The 22895-nt window shown below is 42.3% G+C and overlaps 1 protein-coding gene across 1 annotated transcript in view; it reads right to left on the reverse strand.

Annotated features, from left to right (window-relative positions):
* Positions 1-637: 637 nt before the first annotated feature.
* The window catches only part of c1qtnf12 (C1q and TNF related 12), a 112344-nt gene continuing 90086 nt past the window's right edge, over positions 638-22895 (reverse strand). Inside the window, exons 6-8 of the mRNA XM_034173430.1 lie at positions 10824-10917; positions 1980-2058; positions 638-1889 (exon numbers count right to left, since the gene is read on the reverse strand). Of these exons, the coding sequence (XP_034029321.1) occupies positions 1791-1889; positions 1980-2058; positions 10824-10917 (272 nt within the window). The 3' untranslated portion in view covers positions 638-1790. The remainder of the gene's footprint in view (positions 1890-1979; positions 2059-10823; positions 10918-22895) is intronic.

The raw sequence follows: 22895 nt of genomic DNA on the forward strand, positions 1-22895 counted from the left end.
GACATCACCAACAGGCGTGAAAAAACTCTCGCATGCGCACGAGGGTTCAAGCTTGGCTGATGTAATCACACGTGATTCAATCAATCAATCAATCAATCAATTTTTTTTTTATATAGGCAGAATAAATCAATATGTTGATCAATTATTATATCATTTACCAACAGGGACTTAGAAGAGAGAGACCTAATGTTTAATAGACCACATTTAACTGTTTTAGTCTGTGGTGCAGTTGAAGGTGTTATATTATTTTTTCTTTTTGAATTTTTATGCTTAAATAGATTTTTGCTGGTTATTGGTAGTCTGGGAGCAGGCACCGTCTCTACGGGGGATTCAAATCCATATAGTTTTTAAAAAAAATAAAACTGTCGGTTTCTTTTCTAATAGACCTCGTACTTGCATATTACAAGGAAACACAAGGGAGCATGACCTCCCCGTCAACAAAGATGCAGAAACATGAAAGAAACCAAAATCACAACTGACAATGACATAATGCAATGTGAAACCTCACCACTAGATGGCACTGAATCCTACACACTGTCGCTTTAAGCGATAATAATGTTCTTGTTTGGCATTTAAATGAATATGCATCACCATCAAGAGAAGAAATGGGAAGTTTAATTCAAATTACAGCATGGAATAATGATATATCTTTATTGTTGCAATAATTTGTCCATGGGAATATAAAGTAACTCTAGATTGAAATATCTCAACACAAACTGTGGTTACAGCTCAAACATAAATACCTTTATCAAAATGTACGGCTTTCCAATGTTACTGGAGTATCAGTTATGATAAATTACAAATATGTCAAAATCAGAATAAAACAGTTTTAAATAAGAACAGCACTCTCTCACGTGCATGCCACTGCCAAGGTCCAAAGCATCAAATCTTGGAATTGTTTGAAATTATTTCAAAATTGGTTATGCCCATTTAATTTTCTTTATTTATGGCCCACTTCTGAGTTACATTTTCTTTTTGTTTTTCATTTTCTTTTCTTTTTTTTCTTTTTGTCGTGTTTTTTTTTTTTTTTTGTCTCTTTTTTTTTGTCGGTTTTTTTTTTTTTTTTTTTTTTTTTTTTTTTTTTACTTTTTAAACGGATTTCATGAAATTTAGGTCATTAGATTTGGAATAATCCTTCCAGTGTGGCTTCCTTGGCAAAGATAAAATCATAATAAACCATAAAATAGTATTTTTGACTGAGTATATTTCCATTGTCCAGTGTACTCATAGAGTTTATGCATCATATTTAATATATAAATGTGAGATTTAAATGATAAAAAATAAATGTGCACACAATACACAAGAATGACAATCATATCAATATACAAAAAAATCACACACACATACGCACACGCAAAACTGCTGGTCTTGTGTTGGACAACAATTCCAACATCAATGCAGAAAATATAACAAAAAAATTATATTTGGTGTAATACAAATATTGTTTCAACAAGGTTTAATACAATCATGACCGTATAGTGTAATAGATGTATTCACTGCTTTAATTTTAGATTATTGTGCTTGCTGACGCATCGGGCGTTAAAGATCCCGGAGGAAGTGGCAGTGCTCCGTGAAAAACAAGCTCAGTCCTTGAGCTCTACACACTGTCCTTTCACCATCTGACATGCAGTCAAGTTCAGTGCCACCCGTCTGTCCTTCTTCAAGCCGCCCTGTATTAGGTGACTGACAGTGCTCATAAGCAGTCCGTTTAAAAACAAACAAACAAACAAACAGAAACAGCTGTAGTGGATGACATGGATGCTGCCCTGCTCATGGGACAGGGTAGGAGGCTATACGCCGAGCAGCATGCCCATGAAATCTGACCCGTTCTGTATCGTAATGGAAGCGCTGGCTGCATTATCCACGAATATGGACGTGTACTGGCCAGCCTGCAGAGGATAACGTGGAAGCATCATGTGACAGTGTCTACAAAAGTAGAAGCATTTTCTTTCGCGTGTATCTCTTCCAGCAACACTCACCTGCAGCTCCAGCAGGCCGTGTACGCTGACCGTGAATATCTTGCTGTTGCTTTCTAATCCGACAATCATCTCCAGTGAACTGCGAAATTAAAAAAACAACAACTTTGGAATCCAGTATTTTGTTTTCATCAGTAACTGCAGACTTTTTAAATGCACACTGAACTCAGAATAGTACCACGTCAGATCACCCACCAACTGCAGCAGGCATGCACCACCCATGGGGGACCTGAAGTGTTACAAGGGTGCAGGCACACAGGGTGCCCCTGCCGCCCCACCCACTAAGTCAACAAGGGACATAGCTGCATTCTCAACTCAGTGTGATACAAACATTTCTCCACACCAAAGGCCGACCCAATTTCATGGATGTTCGTGGGACTGAGTTATGAAAAGTACATTAATATATGGGTATGAAAATGGGGCACAAATTCATTTTGTGACTGGGGGGCACAAAATGTGGGGTGAAAGGGAAAGATCTGGGGGAGTTATGGTTAATGTTTGGGGAGGGTACACACATGCTATGGTTATGGTCAAAGTTAGGAGAGGGGGAAAATTAAAAATAGCAAAATAAAAAAACTGTCACAAAAACTGGGCACTTTTCGTGATGGGGCACGGAAGAAAAAAAATGTGAGACTGGGCTGCAAAGGCACAATTTTAAAACCAGCTTGGAGAATTCTTGTGAGGAATTAGAGTGTCTGGGTTTGGATCTATCCTGGATCAAGTTTAAGGTCCAGGCTTTCAGACTTCCTGTAGTGGTTCAGCTTAGCTAAATTTTTCATTAAAATTGTTCTTTTTGTGATAAAAGCATGGAATTTGGTAGACATATTCTAAATTAAATCAAAATCAAATCAATTTTATTTATATAGCGCCAAATCACAACAAACAGTTGCCCCAAGGCGCTTTATATTGTAAGACAAGGCCATACAATAATGATGTAAAAACCCCAACGGTCAAAACGACCCCCTATGAGCAAGCACTTGGCTACAGTGGGAAGGAAAAACTCCCTTTTAACAGGAAGAAACCTCCAGCAGAACCAGGCTCAGGGAGGGGCAGTCTTCTGCTGGGACTGGTTGGGGCTGAGGGAGAGAACCAGGAAAAAGACATGCTGTGGAAGAGAGCAGAGATCAATCACTAATGATTAAATGCAGAGTGGTGCATACAGAGCAAAAAGAGAAAGAAACACTCAGTGCATCATGGGAACCCCCCAGCAGTCTAAGTCTATAGCAGCATAACTAAGGGATGGTTCAGGGTCACCTGATCCAGCCCTAACTATAAGCTTTAGCAAAAAGGAAAGTTTTAAGCCTAATCTTAAAAGTAGAGAGGGTGTCTGTCTCCCTGATCTGAATTGGGAGCTGGTTCCACAGGAGAGGAGCCTGAAAGCTGAAGGCTCTGCCTCCCATTCTACTCTTACAAACCCTAGGAACTACAAGTAAGCCTGCAGTCTGAGAGCGAAGCGCTCTATTGGGGTGATATGGTACTATGAGGTCCCTAAGATAAGATGGGACCTGATTATTCAAAACCTTATAAGTAAGAAGAAGAATTTTAAATTCTATTCTAGAATTAACAGGAAGCCAATGAAGAGAGGCCAATATGGGTGAGATATGCTCTCTCCTTCTAGTCCCTGTCAGTACTCTAGCTGCAGCATTTTGAATTAACTGAAGGCTTTTTAGGGAACTTTTAGGACAACCTGATAATAATGAATTGCAATAGTCCAGCCTAGAGGAAATAAATGCATGAATTAGTTTTTCAGCATCACTCTGAGACAAGACCTTTCTAATTTTAGAGATATTGCGTAAATGCAAAAAAGCAGTCCTACATATTTGCTTAATATGCGCATTGAAGGACATATCCTGATCAACAATGACTCCAAGATTTCTCACAGTATTACTAGAGGTCAGGGTAATGCCATCCAGAGTAAGGATCTGGTTAGACACCATGTTTCTAAGATTTGTGGGGCCAAGTACAACAACTTCAGTTTTATCTGAGTTTAAAAGCAGGAAATTAGAGGTCATCCATGTCTTTATGTCTGTAAGACAATCCTGCAGTTTAGCTAATTGGTGTGTGTCCTCTGGCTTCATGGATAGATAAAGCTGGGTATCATCTGCGTAACAATGAAAATTTAAGCAATACCGTCTAATAATACTGCCTAAGGGAAGCATGTATAAAGTGAATAAAATTGGTCCTAGCACAGAACCTTGAGGAACTCCATAATTAACCTTAGTCTGTGAAGAAGATTCCCCATTTACATGAACAAATTGTAATCTATTAGATAAATATGATTCAAACCACCGCAGCGCAGTGCCTTTAATACCTATGGCATGCTCTAATCTCTGTAATAAAATTTTATGGTCAACAGTATCAAAAGCAGCACTGAGGTCTAACAGAACAAGCACAGAGATGAGTCCACTGTCTGAGGCCATAAGAAGATCATTTGTAACCTTCACTAATGCTGTTTCTGTACTATGATGAATTCTAAAACCTGACTGAAACTCTTCAAATAGACCATTCCTCTGCAGATGATCAGTTAGCTGTTTTACAACTACCCTTTCAAGAATTTGTGAGAGAAAAGGAAGGTTGGAGATTGGCCTATAATTAGCTAAGATAGCTGGGTCAAGTGATGGCTTTTTAAGTAATGGTTTAATTACTGCCACCTTAAAAGCATGTGGTACATAGCCAACTAATAAAGACAGATTGATCATATTTAAGATCGAAGCATTAATTAATGGTAGGGCTTCCTTGAGCAGCCTGGTAGGAATGGGGTCTAATAAACATGTTGATGGTTTGGAGGAAGTAACTAATGAAAATAACTCAGACAGAACAATCAGAGAGAAAGAGTCTAACCAAATACCGGCATCACTGAAAGCAGCCAAAGAGAACGATATGTCTTTGGGATGGTTATGAGTAATTTTTTCTCTAATAGTTAAAATTTTATTAGCAAAGAAAGTCATGAAGTCATTACTAGTTAAAGTTAAAGGAATACTCGGCTCAATAGAGCTCTGACTCTTTGTCAGCCTGGCTACAGCGCTGAAAAGAAACCTGGGGTTGTTCTTATTTTCTTCAATTAGTGATGAGTAGTAAGATGTCCTAGCTTTATGGAGGGCTTTTTTATAGAGCAACAGACTCTTTTTCCAGGCTAAGTGAAGATCTTCTAAATTAGTGAGACGCCATTTCCTCTCCAAATTACGGGTTATCTGCTTTTAAGCTGCGAGTTTGTGAGTTATACCACGGAGTCAGGCACTTCTGATTTAAGGCTCTCTTTTTCAGAGGAGCTACAGCATCCAAAGTTGTCCTCAATGAGGATATAAAACTATTGACGAGATAATCTATCTCACTCACAGAGTTTAGGTAGCTACTCTGCACTGTGTTGGTATATGGCATTGGAGAACATAAAGAAGGAATCATTAACTGACTAATCATTAACTGTTTATTTTCAGATATGGACCCTTTGGAGTTGACCTCTGAGCTACAAGGGTCAATAAATAATTACACAAGGGTCAAAATTTAAAAATGCTCCAATCAAGTGATACAAATTATTGGTTGAGTTAATAGCATTTTAAAAAGGAATAGTTTGCACCATCTGTCATGTGTAGTTATCGGGTTACGAGGTAACATATGTCACATGTCATAGAATCCAAAGGATGTCGACCTTGTTTGACCTTTTATTTTGGAGATCAAACATTCAACACAGTCAAAACTATTCCATTTATTAATCCTTTTATTTCAACCAATAATTTGCATCACTTTTTACAAAAACTGGAGCAACTTTAACATTTGACCCCTGTACAAATTGAAACTGACCTTTGTGACAATTCTTGCTGTTTTTACCCCATAACTCCAGAACATTCAGTCATAGATAGTCCAAACTATACCTTTTTTGGAATCTTTATGATCAGACAAATAGTGTGGTGTAGTTTTCAACATGATTGGAGCATTTTTAAATTTTGACACCTATGTAATTCTTTATCGACCCCTGTAGCTCATTCGAGGTCAGCTCCAGGATGGCTCCATATCTGAAAATAAACATCAGTTGTGCCAAATTCCATGCTTTTATTGCAAAATGAACAACTGTTTTGCTTTGCTACCTCACTACTGGGCGCAGCCATCAGGGTCCAGGTATTTATTGCCTTTATCTTTTCTATATGTTTTTATTATTATTATTAAGTTGAATTTTAATTGCATTGATTAAGTTATATTGTTCATGCACATTTCTTTGGTATTGTTATTATGTGTGTGTGTGTGTGTGTATGTATGTATGTATACATTCTTTCCTTTTTAATGGTATCAGGGGTATTATAAGCCTCACTCCTGCCTTCACCCTTTCGGCCACATGGGTTCAATGTTACATTGTTCTTTTTCTGAGTTTTTGTTATTGTCTTTGTTATTGTTCATCTGTGTGCCAAATAAATAAATAGAATTCAAATTTCAATTATTATTATTATTATTATTATTGACTCTGGTGTAAACTGGACTTCTCTAAACTCACTGGAAAAAGTCAAAACGTATTGGGGTTTTTTTGTTTTGTTTTGTTTTTTACACCAATAACTCCAATAATTTTAGTTAGATCATAATAAAAATTAATTATGGAGTAGCCAACATAGACATAAAGCTGTGTGCCAGATTTCAAGGAGATGCGTCATCGAGGCGTGAAGTGGGACTCCAGAAACCTCAAAATTACAGGCATGCACGTGCAGACATAATCCACCACTGGTATGTCGTGTACAATTATTTATTCTTTTTCTAATAAATCATGCTCACTGGATGTTGTTTGTTATGAGTAATATTTTAGTCAAATTAAAAATATATTAGTGTCCCCATGACTCTTAACTGGAGTAAGAGATTGAAGATGAGTGAATGTGTAAAAATACATTAGCATTCCACTTTAAAGAGGTGTTAAAATGCTTTTAGTCATTTTTGTTGTTTTTAAGTGAAGCCCTCTCAGACAGTCTGATGGCTTTTACATCACTGCAGCCTTTTAGCCACACATTGTGACCACCAGCTCAGGTTAAGTTGAAAAAGTTTAATTTTAATGGCAAATCAATCATGCTGTCTGTGACTCTGTGAGCTTTGCTTCACGTCATCTGCGAGAGACTGAAACTCTCTGAGGCTTTGGCAAAAACACAGGAGCAAATCACCCTTTTGGGGAAAGTAACCCATCATAATAATATTATTTATACGTTCCTCTCATTGCACAGCACTAAGAGGGAAGCCGATGAGCTGTGCACAGTCCGGGGGGGGCTTAAGAGGGCCATTTATTTCAGCAACGTTCACTGACTATGTAAATACAAATTTTGAAATGCTGGAAAGAATGCATAAACTTTCCACACTGGATTTTATTTATTTATTTTATCTACATTCTAAAAAGTAATTCAGTGGCTTTGTATATATCACAGTAAGAAACAGCCATACTAACTGAATAAAATCTCTGCAACACATTCAATTGATTGTTTGAGTTGGATTTAGGGGAAGCTGGGGAACAGTGGATCAGAAATGTTGCTTTGTGGCATCATAAACACATTATGCACAGGTTTAGGTCATTCTATTGTGGATTTAATACAGCAAGTTATTGTTTATAAGGCTGTGTTATTTATGTCTCCCAAAGTGTAATTTACAGGTGTTCAAAACTGATTTTAAAATTTTTGATTCACTAATTCACAGGGCACAGTGAATCAACTTAAAATATAAAGGAAAAAACACATGATTATAAAGATTTCTTCAAAATTATTAAATACATGCTGATGCATATACAAACTATAATCAGGGGTGCACATAACTGGTACTCATGGTGCTCATGTGTGCTAAAAATCACAGCAGACAAAAGGAAGCACTTTTCCTACAATCTCTCACTGCGTTCCTCCTATGAAGTGCTTCCTTTGTGTTTTCTGCTGTGCATTATTTGTTTTTAGCATGCACAAGCACCATGAGTACCAGTTATGTGCATCCCTGACTATAATCCAGCAAACCAGCTATATGATGTGTGAATGTCTTATATAGTGATATAAGTCCTTTAGAAACTATTATAAATAAAACGTTTATTTTCCATGAATTATAGAAATAATTCATGGAAAATAAATGTATAAGCTTCAATAAGTAATATTTGTCATCCACTTGTTACTGGGGCTTAGTAAATCACTTTCTAGACTGATTCACTGTGGCCCAGTGCATGGGACACACATGAGTCATGTTATCAAATAGCTGATAGTCTGGAGAAGACATAACACATACTCATCAGTTGGACGGGGTCGTCTTCGATCTAAGAACAAGTGTTTTTTTTTTTTTTTTGGCCACCTTTCCTCTGTTGTGAGAAATAAATACAAAAACACTGACATCCGCTAAATTAATTTTTGATAGGAAAAACTGACTTCACTTGCCACTTAGTTTTACCCTTAATGTATCCAAAAACAAAACACTATTTTATAAAGGGGATGTCTTTATGCATAATAATATGGTAGAACTGCTGCAAATTATATATATATATATATATATATATATATATATATATATATATATATGTATATATATATATATATATATATGTGTGTGTGTATGTGTATATATATATATATGTGTGTGTATGTGTATATATGTGTGTGTGTGTATATATATATATATACAAGGTCTGTCAATAAAGTATAGGTCCTTTTTATTTTTTCAAAAACTATATGGATTTCATTCATATGTTTTTACGTCAGACATGCTTGAACCCTCGTGCGCATGCGTGAGTTTTTCCACGCCTGTCGGTTACGTCATTTGCCTGTGAGCACTCCTTGGGAAGGAGTGGTCCCGCCCCCTCGTCGGATTTTCATTGTCTGGAAATGGCAGAATGAAAAGGACTTTTTTTCCATCAGAATTTTTTCATAAGCTGTTAGAGACTGGCACCTGGAAACCATTCGAAAAATTTATCTGGCTTTCGGTGAAAATTTTACGGGCTTCACAGAGAATAAGGACTGTTAGTACAGCTTTAAGGACCCCTTTAAGGACGCTCGGCACGCCGCGCTCCGAGCTGCGACGACGCGGCACAAACCACTGGATCATTTCTAAACGGATGGCGCTGTGGATATGAAACCATCAAGTGCACTTTCTCTGGTTATCACAAGAGCTGGACATCAGCCATTTTCCGGCAGATTTCACTTTTAACAAGAGATTTTGTCATGGAAAGCCGCACGGAGGCTTCGCGCGTAAAGACTGATTCGCTGATGAAGCAAGACAAAGGAACACCTCCGTTTCGGAGTGTTAGAGGACAAGTTGGGACATGTCCAGCTCTCCACAAGTTCTCTTATACTCACTCGACTGGTAAGCACTGAAAGCCGAGATAGACATGTCCCAATTGGAAATGACTAATATACTTAATATTTTTACTTGGATTTACTAAGATCATCAAGTATATTTAAATGATTTCACAGCTTTTTAATTTAATCAGTGTTTTAAAAGTGTAAAAATGTTTCACAAAAAGAAATTGAGTAGAACACAGTAACAGTTTATAGAGTGCATTTTATTTTTCCCTGATGTCCACAGCACAAACTGTCGTTTTGTAAAACGTGCTGCCTGACATGTCAAAAGTGAGTCTGTAAAGAATTGTGAGGCAACAGCAACGGCTCAAAATGAGGGGACATTTCCTTAAAAAAATTAAAAAAACCTGCTTGACACAGGAAATGCCACACTGGTTCCACAAAAAAAGAGAAAGAAAAGCAGGCAACACCTTTAGCAGCCCATAAATTCACCTGAAACTTAATGCGGCATTAAACACTCATAAAATATCACATGGTAAAAACAAACCTGTCAAAGAATGTCAAGAATGCAAAGTGTGCTTGTGCTCATATTAATGAAGTTTGGAGATCTTTTTTTTTTAATTAGCACTTTTTGGTGGTCAGAAGGAATATAATTGACCAGCATGTGTTTCAGCCATAAAAGACAAAGCGAGAACCACATGATTCCAATATAAGAGGTCACACAGGGTTGGGTTCCATGTGGAGATTTGGGCTGAGAGACGAGTTCTCCAGGAATCCATCGTCAGAATATTTTAAAGCTTTGCTAAAAATAAAAAATCTGAAAGTAAAGTATAATCAAAATGAACTTGTAAGCAGAATGAGATTATACAGAATGAATAAATGAATAAACAAAATGAATAAACAGTCAAGTCCTTGCTACACATTTGAGCTGCATTTGTTGCCATCTAGTGGGTGATGTGAGCATTTCAGGGCTTCTGTACATATCCTACTGGAAACCCAAAATTCAGTTAAAAGGCATCTAAATGTGAGAAATGCATTTTTTTTTCAGCTAAATCTTTGACATTCCCCTATTAAGGTATAAAAATTTTAATTTTGAGTTTCAAAGTTCTTGAGTTTTAAAACATGGAAGGTTTTTGCCATACACAGGGACGGATGGATGGACAGACAGCCATTTCTCTTCACAAGTACAACTTACAGTTGTCAATACTTTTATATGGAAGTAAAGTTGACATTCTTATTAATTTTATCATTTGGTAAAATGAAATATGTGCAGTCAGACAAAACTGTATTTGAAAGTTTTAGACCAAAGTGCATGCAAACTTATGGTTGCAAAGTGCTGTGTGCTAAAATTAATGGCATGCAATCACACAGTGGAGCATCAACAAACAGACACAGTTTGGAGTTTCTTCATAATTATGTAACCATACACCACTGCACTAAAAAAATATGTCGTTAAAGCTGCTGTAAGAGCAATAATGGTGACATTCAGAGATGGCTCACTGCCGCTGGGTGGACAGAAGTTTCAAATCTATATGCAAGAGTCCAGGTGAATATTGGACCAATGACACTGGGTCACATGGTGAAGTGTCTTTGTGGCTTCATAATCTTCCAGAATACTCACGTGTATCTGTGGCAGAGCGATTCGATGCAGATCAGCACTCGAACGTTGTCCCTGGCCTTCAGCTGACTCTTGCTCCTCTTCACCTTGTCGTGGTCTGCAAAGACATAAAACCTTCCCAATCACCCGCAGGAACAAGATTCAGCAAAACCACAGCTGCATCTTTTCAGCACGCTGACAAAGGTCTCTCTCCAGATATCTTAAAATGACAAATTCAAACTTGTAGCCAAAAATGACATCAGATGTGTCACTAAACATTAAAGAAAAGTCCAGAAATGGACCTGTATAATATTTCAATTTTTCAATTTAAATTTATTTTCATTTATATAGCGCCAAATCACAACAGAGTTGCCTCAAGGTGCTTCACACAGGTAAGGTCTAATCTTACTAACCCCCAGAGCAACAGTGGTAAGGAAAAACTCCCTCTGAGGAAGAAACCTCAAGCAGACCAGACTCAAAGGGGTGACCCTCTGCCTTGGCCATGATACAGACATAAATTACAGAACAATTCACAAAACAAATATACAGGAAATGAGGTTGGTGCACAGGACAGGAGGGTCTCCAACACAAATACCACACCCATCTCTGGATGGAGCTGCACCTTAAACAGAGAGAAAACAGAATCAACTTCAACTTCAACTTTTTTCTTATATAGCGCCAAATCACAACAAACAGTTGCCCCAAGGCGCTCCATATTGTAAGGCAAGGCCATACAATAATTATGAAAAACCCCAACGGTCAAAACGACCCCCTATGAGCAAGCACTTGGCAACAGTGGGAAGGAAAAACTCCCTTTTAACAGGAAGAAACCTCCAGCAGAACCAGGCTCAGGGAGGGGCAGTCTTCTGCTGAGACTGGTTGGGGCTGAGGGAAAAAACCAGGAAAAAGACATGCCGTGAAGGCATGAAAGACAAAAAATACAGTATAATTTGTCAGCATTAAACAACAAGAAAACAGAGAAGTACTAAGGTGATCACCGGCCACTAGCCCTAAACTTCACTAAAAGGCCCACGATTTAGGTAAAGTTGAGGCTGCAGCACGCTCCAATTACTAATAAAATGAATTAAAAGAGTAAAAAGCGTAAAACAAAACTGTACCAGTATGCTAGTCATATGAAAGGGAAAATAAGTGCGTCTTAAGTCTGGACTTGAAAATCTCCACAGAATCTCTCCGCAGGGAGATCATTCCACAGAACAGGGACACGAAAAGAGAAAGCTCTGTGACCCGCAGACTTCTTATTCACCTTAGGGACACAAAGTAGTCTTGCACCCTGAGAACGTAAAGCCCGGGCCGGTACGTAAGGTTTAATTAGGTCAGCTAGGTAGGGAGGTGCCAGTCCGCGAACAATTTTATAGGTTAGTAGCAGAACCTTAAAATCTGATCTCACTGGGACAGGAAGCCAGTGAAGAGACGCCTAAATGGGTGTAATGTGGTCAAACTTTCTGCTTCGTGTCAAAAGTCTGGCTGCAGCATTTTGAACCAATTGGAGAGCCCTAATGCTGGGCTGTGGTAAACCAGAAAATAGAACATTGCAGTAGTAAGTAAGTAAGTAAGTAAGGTTTATTTATATAGCACCTTTCAAGATAGAAATCACAAAGTGCTTCACATAAGAACAGAGAAATTAAAAACAGCAGAACCATAAAACCATAAAAACTAGGTAAAGCCAGCCTATACAAAAGGGTCTTTAGCTTCACTTTAAATGTTTCAACAGAGTCCACGGAGCGTAGGTCCAAAGGCAGTGCATTCCACATTTTAGGTGCCACCACCTCGAAAGCACAGTCTCCCCTGGTCTTCAGTCTTGTCCTAGGCACAACCAATAGTCCCAGGTCCGAAGACCTCAGAGACCTACTTGTCACATATGGATGTAATAGCTCGGTGATATAAGATGGCATTTGACCATGCAGAGCTCTAAAAGTCAGTACTAGAATTTTAAATTGGAGTCTGAAATGGATGGGGAGCCAGTGCAAGGAGGAGAGGATTGGGGTTATATGTGACCTCTTTGATGACCTCGTCAGCAGCCTCGCAGCCGCATTCTGAACCGTTTGTAAGCGGTCCAAAGAGGACTTGCTAAGGCTAAAAAATAGAGAGCTACAGTAATCCAAACGTGATGACACAAATGCATGAATGATCATCTCCATCTCCGCCCGAGACACAATGCTGCGCAGACGGGCAATATTGCGCAAATGGAAAAAACAAGACTGTGCCAGGCGGGTAACATACGCGTCAAAATTGAGGGAGTGATCAATCAATTCAATTCAATCAATTTTTTTTTTTATATAGCGCCAAATCACAACAAACAGTTGCCCCAAGGCGCTTTATATCGTAAGGCAAGGCCATACAATAATTATGTAAAACCCCAACGGTCAAAACGACCCCCTGTGAGCAAGCACTTGGCTACAGTGGGAAGGAAAAACTCCCTTTTAACAGGAAGAAACCTCCAGCAGAACCAGGCTCAGGGAGGGGCAGTCTTCTGCTGGGACTGGTTGGGGCTGAGGGAGAGAACCAGGAAAAAGACATGCTGTGGAGGGGAGCAGAGATCGATCACTAATGATTAAATGCAGAGTGGTGCATACAGAGCAAAAAGAGAAAGAAACAGTGCATCATGGGAACCCCCCAGCAGTCTACGTCTATAGCAGCATAACTAAGGGATGGTTCAGGGTCACCTGATCCAGCCCTAACTATAAGCTTTAGCGAAAAGGAAAGTTTTAAGCCTAATCTTAAAAGTAGAGAGGGTGTCTGTCTCCCTGATCTGAATTGGGAGCTGGTTCCACAGGAGAGGAGCCTGAAAGCTGAAGGCTCTGCCTCCCATTCTACTCTTACAAACCCTAGGAACTACAAGTAAGCCTGCAGTCTGAGAGCGAAGCGCTCTATTGGGGTGATATGGTACTACGAGGTCCCTAAGATAAGATGGGACCTGATTATTCAAAACCTTATAAGTAAGAAGAAGAATTTTAAATTCTATTCTAGAATTAACAGGAAGCCAATGAAGAGAGGCCAATATGGGTGAGATATGCTCTCTCCTTCTAGTCCCCGTCAGCACTCTAGCTGCAGCATTTTGAATTAACTGAAGGCTTTTTAGGGAACTTTTAGGACAACCTGATAATAATGAATTACAATAGTCCAGCCTAGAGGAAATAAATGCATGAATTAGTTTTTCAGCATCACTCTGAGACAAGACCTTTCTGATTTTAGAGATATTGCGTAAATGCAAAAAAGCAGTCCTACATATTTGTTTAATATGCGCTTTGAATGACATATCCTGATCAAAAATGACTCCAAGATTTCTCACAGTATTACTAGAGGTCAGGGTAATGCCATCCAGAGTAAGGATCTGGTTAGACACCATGTTTCTAAGATTTGTGGGGCCAAGTACAATAACTTCAGTTTTATCTGAGTTTAAAAGCAGGAAATTAGAGGTCATCCATGTCTTTATGTCTGTAAGACAATCCTGCAGTTTAGCTAATTGGTGTGTGTCCTCTGGCTTCATGGATAGATAAAGCTGGGTATCATCTGCGTAACAATGAAAATTTAAGCAATACCGTCTAATAATACTGCCTAAGGGAAGCATATATAAAGTGAATAAAATTATCGAACGTAACATCCCAAGTTCCTCACTGCTGAGCGAACAAAATGGGCCAGAGAACCAAGATTCCCAACCACAGTGGGAACAAACACGTCAGGGGCACAAACAAGGACCTCAGTCTTTGCTATATTTAAGGACAAATAGTTGGCCGCCATCCAGTCACCAATAACCTCAACACAGTTCTGAAGAGCAGATACCCTAGAGACCATTTGAGGAGTGAATGAGATGTACAGCTGGATGTCATCTGCATAACAGTGGTAGGAGACATCTTTAAAACTACTCAAGACATGACCAAGTGGGAGCAAATATAGAGCAAACAATATAGGTCCCAGAACAGAACCCTGAGGCACACCACAGGATATCATGGCAGAGGAGGACATAAATTTACCAGCAGCAACAGCGAAAGTCCTGTGTGAAAGATAAGACAAAAACCAGTCCAGAGCAGACGCAGAAATGCCCACCCAAGTCCTTAGTCTCTCAACTAAGACTCCATGATCCACCGTGTCAAAAGCTGCAGAGAGATCCAAAAGGACAAGCACAAAATATTCACCTGCATCTCTGCGCATTAAAATATCATTTGAAACTCTGAGAAGGGCAGTTTCTGTAGAATGCAAGTGGCGAAACCCAGACTGGAATTTATCAAGAATATTATGTTCAGCTAAAACCTAATTAAGCTGTTTGGCCACCACTTTCTCTAAGACTTTGGAAATAAAAGGCAACTTTGAAATTGGTCTAAAATTTTGAAGGAGTGAAGGATCAGTATTAGGCTTTTTTAAAAGAGGGTGAATAACTGCCTGTTTAAAATACTGAGGGACATAGCCGGAAAGCAGTGATCTATTTATTATCAATAAGACAACCGGGCCAACAGAATGGAAGACCTTTTTAAAAAAGGAGGTAGGGACGATATCAAATCTAGTCCAATCTAGAAGAGATAAATGCATGGATCAGGGTCTCAGCATCAGCCGTAGACAGGATGGGATGAATCTTCGCTATATTTCACAGGTGGAAGAAAGCAGTCCTCGTAATATTTCTAATGTGGAGGCCAAAGGACAATGAAGGATCAAAAATTACCCCAAGGTTCCTCACTTTGTCAGTGTGATGTATGACACACGAGTCGAGGCTGAGCGTTAACTGGTCAAATTGATGCCGATGTCTCACTGGACCAAGAACCATCATTTCAGTCTTATCAGAGTTTAAAGCAGGAAGTTTCTAGACATCCAACTTCTCACTGCTGCAAGGCAATCTTCTAAGGATTTTATGTGAACAAGATTACCAGCAGTTATCGGCATGTATAACTGAGTATCATCTGCATAGCAGTGAAAGGTAATCCCAAAATGACACAATATGTGCCCAAGGGGTGCTATATAAAGGGAGAAAAGCAGGGGGCCCAAGACAGACCCCTGTGGAACCCCAAATTTCATGTCACTAAGGTTAGAGGTAGTGTTACTGTACAAAACACAGTGAGAATGACTGGTCAAGTATGACGTCAGCCATGCAAAGGCACTCCCAGTAATCCCAAAATGATTTTCCAGCCTGTCAAGTAGAATATGATGATCCACTGTATCAAACGCAGCACTGAGATCTAACAGCAACAGAACCGTAGTGGTGTCCGAATCCATTGTAAGCAGAAGATCATTCACCACTTTATTGAGAGCCGTCTCTGTGGAATGATATTTTCTAAAAGCAGACTGCAGTGGCTCAAAGAGATTATTCTCAGTAAGATAGTGTACGAGCTGCCGTGACACCACTTTTTCCAGAATTTTAGAGAAAAATGATAGATTTGATATCGGTAGTTTGTCAATACACTAGGGTCAAGATTAGGTTTCTTAAGTAATGGTTTAATCACTGCAGATTTGAAACATTTAGGAACAGATCCAGAAGTTAAAGAAAGATTAATAATTTCCAGCACAGTCGGCCCAAGAGTGGGCCACAGGTCCTTAAACAGTTTTGTTGGTATAGGATCAAATAAACAGGTTGTGCTTTTTGTTGACGTTACAAGTTTTGTCAGCATGTCTAGTGAGATACTATCAAATTCTGTAAATCTAGGTAATACCTCAGTAGTGGCGCCCACCTCAATAGCAGGGTGTAGTGGCTGGGTTAAGGCATGCTGGGATATGTTTAACCTGATGTCTTCTATTTTCTTCTCAAAGTAATCCGGGAAATCTTGTGCTGTAAAAGGAGAGCGAAGTACAGGTGGTTGTCCATGAATAAGTGTTGCCACTGTGTCGAACAAGGACTTTGATTTATGGTTGTTTTGGTTGATCAATTCAGAGTAGTAAGTCCGCTTTGTAGCCAATAATGCATGCTTATAGTCTAAGATAGCATCACGCCACGCAAGGTGAAATACTTCTAATTTTGAACAATGCCATTTCCGTTCTAGACCTCTTGCTTTATGCTTGAGGTCACGCAGGTAATCATTGAACCAAGGTGACTGTGATTTGGGGGAGCGCGGTTTCAACACAGTTGGTGCAATCATGTCAAGTGTAGTTTTGAGCACTGAGTTTAAACTATCCACAAGTCTGTCTACTGACTGGGTATTTGTCAAATTATGAAGCTAAGGCATCAGGCAGTCTAGCTTCGAGTTCAGTCTTAGTTGAGGAGTTGATTCATCATATATATGATATATATATCATATATATCATATATAAGGTTGTTGTTCCACTAAACATGGCAGCGAAACTGTAAACTTAATAAGTGAGTGATCAGAGACCACTGATGTATTAGGCATGATGTCAATATTCATGACAGCAATACCACGTGCGAGAACCAGATCCAGGGTATTTTCACTAATGTGCGTCGAATCCTGAATGCATTGTGAAATCCTAATGCACCCACAATTTCCATAAATGATTTGCAGAGGGGATCAGAAGGCTTATTTATATGAATGTTAAAGTCACCCATGATCAGAATGTTATCTACACTAGTTGACAAGTTAGAGATGAACACACCAAATTCATCTAAGAATTCAGAATATGGGCCAGGAGGCCTATATAAGTGACAAAGTAATATGACTGATTTTTATTCTTCTGACCTTGGAAATGTGTGAAGAGAATCAGATGCTCAAACGAGTAATATAACTTAGGGAACTCTGAAACAAGGTCTTTCAGGCCTAAATTTCACTTAAAGCAGGATCATTTCTGCAATTCTACAATTGTGGAACTTTTAGAGGATTGAAAAAGAAAATGCAGAAAATGAGCAATATTGTACAGTATGACCCCTTTAAAAAATCTTATTGATGTGCAGTCCATGTGTCATATTTACATATGTGCATACAGACATAGTTTCTATAGTGACCAAAGCCATCACATGACATTTCATGTCCGGCGTGGCTAAAAAGTGACAGACACAGAAATGAAAATGTGGTAATTTGAGGTGCTTCACCTCAGTATCTACGGGACAGTTATACCTGTAAATATTAATATCAATTTTTCTTAAGTACCTGCACCCTTTTTTGTGGCAGTATTAAAAAGTATTGCTCTAAGTCAAAGTCTGACTCTCAGTAGACCAGTGGTTCAAATTTAGCTTCAGACTAATAACTGTGAGCCCAACTAGAGAGTCTCACTATATTGTGTACAAACTCCTTTTTGTGTAAACAGCCTGAATTTGAGTTTTCTTGTCCTTTGTGCATCCTTGAGAACTTGGAAACATGTTATCTTTGTTGTAGTTTCCTTTTAACGAAACATTGCAAAAAGGAAAAGAACTGAAAGTTTTACAAACACAGACACGTCCACGCTCCTCGAGGAAATGCAACTCTACAGAGTAAACAATTAAACAACGTGCCAAAAAAAAAAAAAAAAAAAAACGCACTGGTTCTATATTCTTGGGTTAAACTTTTAGCGTGTTAAAACTAAATACGAGTGGATTTTTGTTTGTGGTACTTAAGGAACACACGACTGTATGGGGTGAATTTCCAGAATCAAAAACGAAGGTTTTAATTGCAATTTCTCTATTTTCGCTATCGGAAAATTTTGTGGTGATTTCAAAGATGGACACAGGAATCATTCAGCTGTCAAACACACTTTTTCAGCACTAGCAGGCTCCTTGCAGTAATTTTCAACAAATGTACTCCTTAAAGTCTCCTTTAATATGGTACCAAATCAATGATATTTTCAAACAAAATCAACCAAATGTTGTGAAAGTGTAGGTACACGGACCCACAACAGGGGGCGCAATGAACGGACAATGGAGGAAGGTGAATAACAAGGTTTACTATTGTGAAACGAGCACAATGAATACAACAATCACAATTTGGGGGTCGAATCCGCTGGTGTCGTGTGGGCAGGCCCGAAGGTAGGAGACGTCCGTCTCAGTCGAACCGAAACCACCCAGATCTCCTCCGCCACCGAACCCTGGAAATACTGGAACCGCCAAGTCCCGAATTCCCAGGTGGCCACTGCCTCCGCTCGTCGGATCCGGTACTGCTGGCGGGAGAGAGCAACAACACAGGTGTGGATGCGACAGCACCCAGTAATGGAGAGGGGAGAAGCCGCCTCCACCTCTAGTCACAATATGGCAGGCAGGTGAGTACTTATCCAAGCAATTTAGCTTTCAGTAATCAGCAGTCCTGAAAAGGTTTAACAAGTCTTTTAGCTAGTTAGTCAGAATATAAATGCAGAGAACGTTACCTCAGTCTAAAGGCGATATCTCGGCACTGAGGTGGAGACGCCGTCCTCCTGATATACCTCTGTGCTGAGTGGAACAGCTGTGTCCGGTGATGGGTGACAGCTGTCACCCAGGCTGCTCCCATAAGGCGGCAGCGCCCTCTGGTGCCTGGAGCCCGCACTCCAGGCAGGGCGCCCTCTGGTGGTGGTGGGCCAGCAGTACCTCCTCTTCAGCGGCCCACACAACAGGACCCCCCCCTCAACGGGCGCCTCCTGGCGCACGGCCGGGCTTGTCCGGATGGCGACGGTAGAAGTCGGCCAGGAGGGCCGGGTCCAGGATGAAGCCCTTCTTCACTCCCAGTCCACCAGATATTGAAAACCCCGGCCCATCCGACGGACATCAAGGAGCCGGCGTACAGTCCAAGCCGGTTCCCCGTCGATGATCCGGGCAGGAGGCGGCGCCGGACCCGGGGTGCAGAGGGGTGAGGTGTGAAGGGGCTTGATCCGGGAAACATGAAAAACTGGATGGATCCGCAGTGAGGCCGGAAGCTGGAGCCTCACTGCGGCGGGGTTGATGACCTTGAGGATCTTGTAAGGTCCGATGTACCGTTCTTGAAGTTTCGGTGAGTCTACCTGCAGAGGAATGTCCTTGGTGGACAACCAGACCTCCTGCCCAGGACGATACTTGGGGGCCGGGGCCCGCCGCCGGTCTGCATGTTTCTTCGCCCTCGTCCGGGCCTGCAACAAGGCAGAGCGGGCGGCACGCCACACCCGACGGCACTTCCGTAAATGGGCCTGGACCGAGGGCACACCGACCTCTCCCTCAACCACCGGAAACAAGGGGGGCTGATACCCCAAGCACACCTCAAACGGGGAGAGGCCGGTGGCTGATGACACTTGGCTGTTGTGGGCGTACTCGATCCAGGCCAGGTGGGTACTCCAGGCCGTCGGGTGCGCGGCTGTCACACAGCGAAGTGTCTGCTCCAGTTCCTGATTCGCCCGCTCTGCCTGCCCGTTGGTCTGGGGGTGGTACCCAGACGAGAGGCTGACCGTGGCCCCCAGTTCCCGGCAAAAGCTCCTCCAGACGTGTGAGGTGAACTGGGGACCGCGATCGGAGACGATGTCTGATGGTATGCCATGCAGACGGACGACGTGGTGGACCAGGAGGTCCGCTGTCTCCTGGGCCGTTGGGAGCTTCGGGAGGGCCACGAAGTGGGCCGCCTTGGAGAAACGGTCCACTATCGTGAAGACGACGGTGTGTCCCTGGGACGGCGGGAGACCCGTGACAAAGTCCAGGCCGATGTGGGACCAGGGGCGATGAGGCACGGGCAGTGGCTGTAGCTGCCCTGAGGTCTTTCTGTGGTCGGCCTTGCCCCTGGCGCAGGTGGTACAGGCCTGGACGTAGTCCCGGACGTCGGCCTCCAGGGATGCCCACCAGAAGCGTTGCCGGACGACTGTCACGGTCCTTCGCACCCCAGGGTGACAGGAGAGTTTAGAACCGTGACAGAAGTCCAGGACTGCAGCCCTAGCCTCTGGTGGGACGTATAGTTTGTCCTTTGGTCCGTTTCCGGGGTCCGGGTCACGGGTCAGGGCCTCCCGGACGGTCTTCTCCACGTCCCAGGTGAGGGCGGCCACGATAGCGGACTCCGGGATAATGGGATCCGGAGGATCCGACGGTTCCGCTTTGACTTCGTCTTCGTGCACCCGGGACAATGCATCCGATCTTTGATTCTTGGTCCCGGGACGGTAGGTGATCCGGAAGTCAAAACGGCCAAAGAACAGTGACCAGCGGGCTTGCCTGGGGTTCAGCCGCTTGGCGGTCCTGATATACTCCAGGTTCCGATGGTCAGTGAAAACCGTGAATGGCACGGCTGTTCCCTCCAACAGATGTCTCCACTCTTCGAGGGCCTCTTTCACAGCAAGGAGTTCCCGATTGCCGACGTCATAGTTCCGTTCAGCGGGGGTCAACCTGCGGGAAAAATAGGCACACGGGTGAAGGACCTTATCGGTCTTCCCGCTCTGGGAGAGCACCGCTCCTATCCCTGAGTCCGAGGCATCCACTTCAACCACTAACTGGCGGCTAGGATCGGGCTGCACCAGAACTGGTGCAGACGAGAAGCGCCGTTTCAACTCCTTGAACGCGGCATCGCACCGATCCGACCAGGTGAAGGGGACTTTTGGAGAGGTCAGGGCTGTCAGGGGGCTAACTACCTGACTGTAGCCCTTAATAAACCTCCTGTAGAAATTAGCAAAGCCGAGGAACTGTTGCAGTTTCCTACGGCTTGTTGGTTGGGGCCAGTCTCTCACCGCCGCAACCTTGGCCGGATCAGGGGCGACGGAGTTGGAGGAGATGATGAACCCCAGGAAGGACAAAGAAGTGCGGTGGAATTCACACTTCTCGCCCTTCACAAACAGGCGGTTCTCCAACAACCGCTGCAGGACCTGACGGACATGCCGGACATGTGTCTCAGGATCCGGGGAAAAGATGAGTATATCGTCTAGATATACGAAGACGAACCGGTGCAGGAAGTCCCGCAAGACATCGTTTACCAACGCTTGGAAAGTCGCGGGAGCATTAGTGAGACCGAACGGCATGACCAGGTACTCAAAATGACCTAAGGGGGTGTTGAATGCCGTCTTCCATTCGTCTCCCTTCCGGATCCGAACCAAATGGTACGCATTCCTAAGATCCAGCTTGGTGAAAATTTTGGCTCCATGCAAGGGGGTGAACACTGAATCCAACAAGGGCAACGGGTATCGGTTGCGAACCGTGATTTCGTTCAACCCCCTGTAATCAATGCATGGACGAAGCCCGCCATCTTTTTTACCCACAAAAAAGAAACCAGCACCCATCGGAGAGGTGGAATTCCGGATCAACCCGGCAGCTAATGAGTCCCGGATGTAGGTCTCCATTGATTCACGCTCCGGCCGTGACAGGTTGTACAGCCTACTGGACGGGTACTCGCAGCCTGGAACCAAATCAATGGCACAATCATAAGGACGGTGGGGAGGAAGCGTGAGTGCCAGATCCTTGCTGAACACGTCAGCGAGGTCATGGTACTCCGCCGGCACCGCCTTCAGATTGGGCGGGACTCGGACCTCCTCCTTAGCTTGGGAGCCGGGAGGGACCGAGGAACCTAGACACTCCCGATGGCAGGTTTCGCTCCACTGAACCACTACCCCGGACGGCCAATCGATCCGGGGATTGTGCTTCAACATCCAGGGAAAACCCAAAACCACACGGGAGGTGGCCTGAGTCACAAAGAACTCGATCACCTCCCGGTGGTTACCTGACACCACCAGAGTTACTGGAGGTGTCTTATGCGTGATTGGTGGGAGTAGGGAGCCATCTAGTGCCCGAACCTGCACAGGCAAGGTAAGAGCCACCAGAGGGAGCCCTATCTCCCTAGCCCATCTGCTGTCTAGCAGATTCCCCTCAGAGCCCGTGTCCACCAGTCAACTCAATCAACTTTTTTCTTGTATAGCGCCAAATCACAACAAACAGTTGCCCCAAGGCGCTCCACATTGCAAGGCAAGGCCATACAATAATTATGAAACACAGTCTACGTCTAAAGCAACATAACCAAGGGATGGTCCAGGGTCACCCGATCCAGCCCTAACTATAAGCCTTAGCGAAAAGGAAAGTTTTAAGCCTAATCTTAAAAGTAGAGAGGGTATCTGTCTCCCTGATCTGAATTGGGAGCTGGTTCCACAGGAGAGGAGCCTGAAAGCTGAAGGCTCTGCCTCCCATTCTACTCTTACAAACCCTAGGAACTACAAGTAAGCCCGCAGTCTGAGAGCGAAGCGCTCTAATGGGGTAATATGGTACTATGAGGTCCCTAAGATAAGATGGGACCTGATTATTCAAAACCTTATAAGTAAGAAGAAGAA

Source organism: Thalassophryne amazonica, chromosome 6, assembly GCF_902500255.1.
Source record: "Thalassophryne amazonica chromosome 6, fThaAma1.1, whole genome shotgun sequence".
Classification (NCBI taxonomy): Eukaryota; Metazoa; Chordata; class Actinopteri; order Batrachoidiformes; family Batrachoididae; genus Thalassophryne; species Thalassophryne amazonica.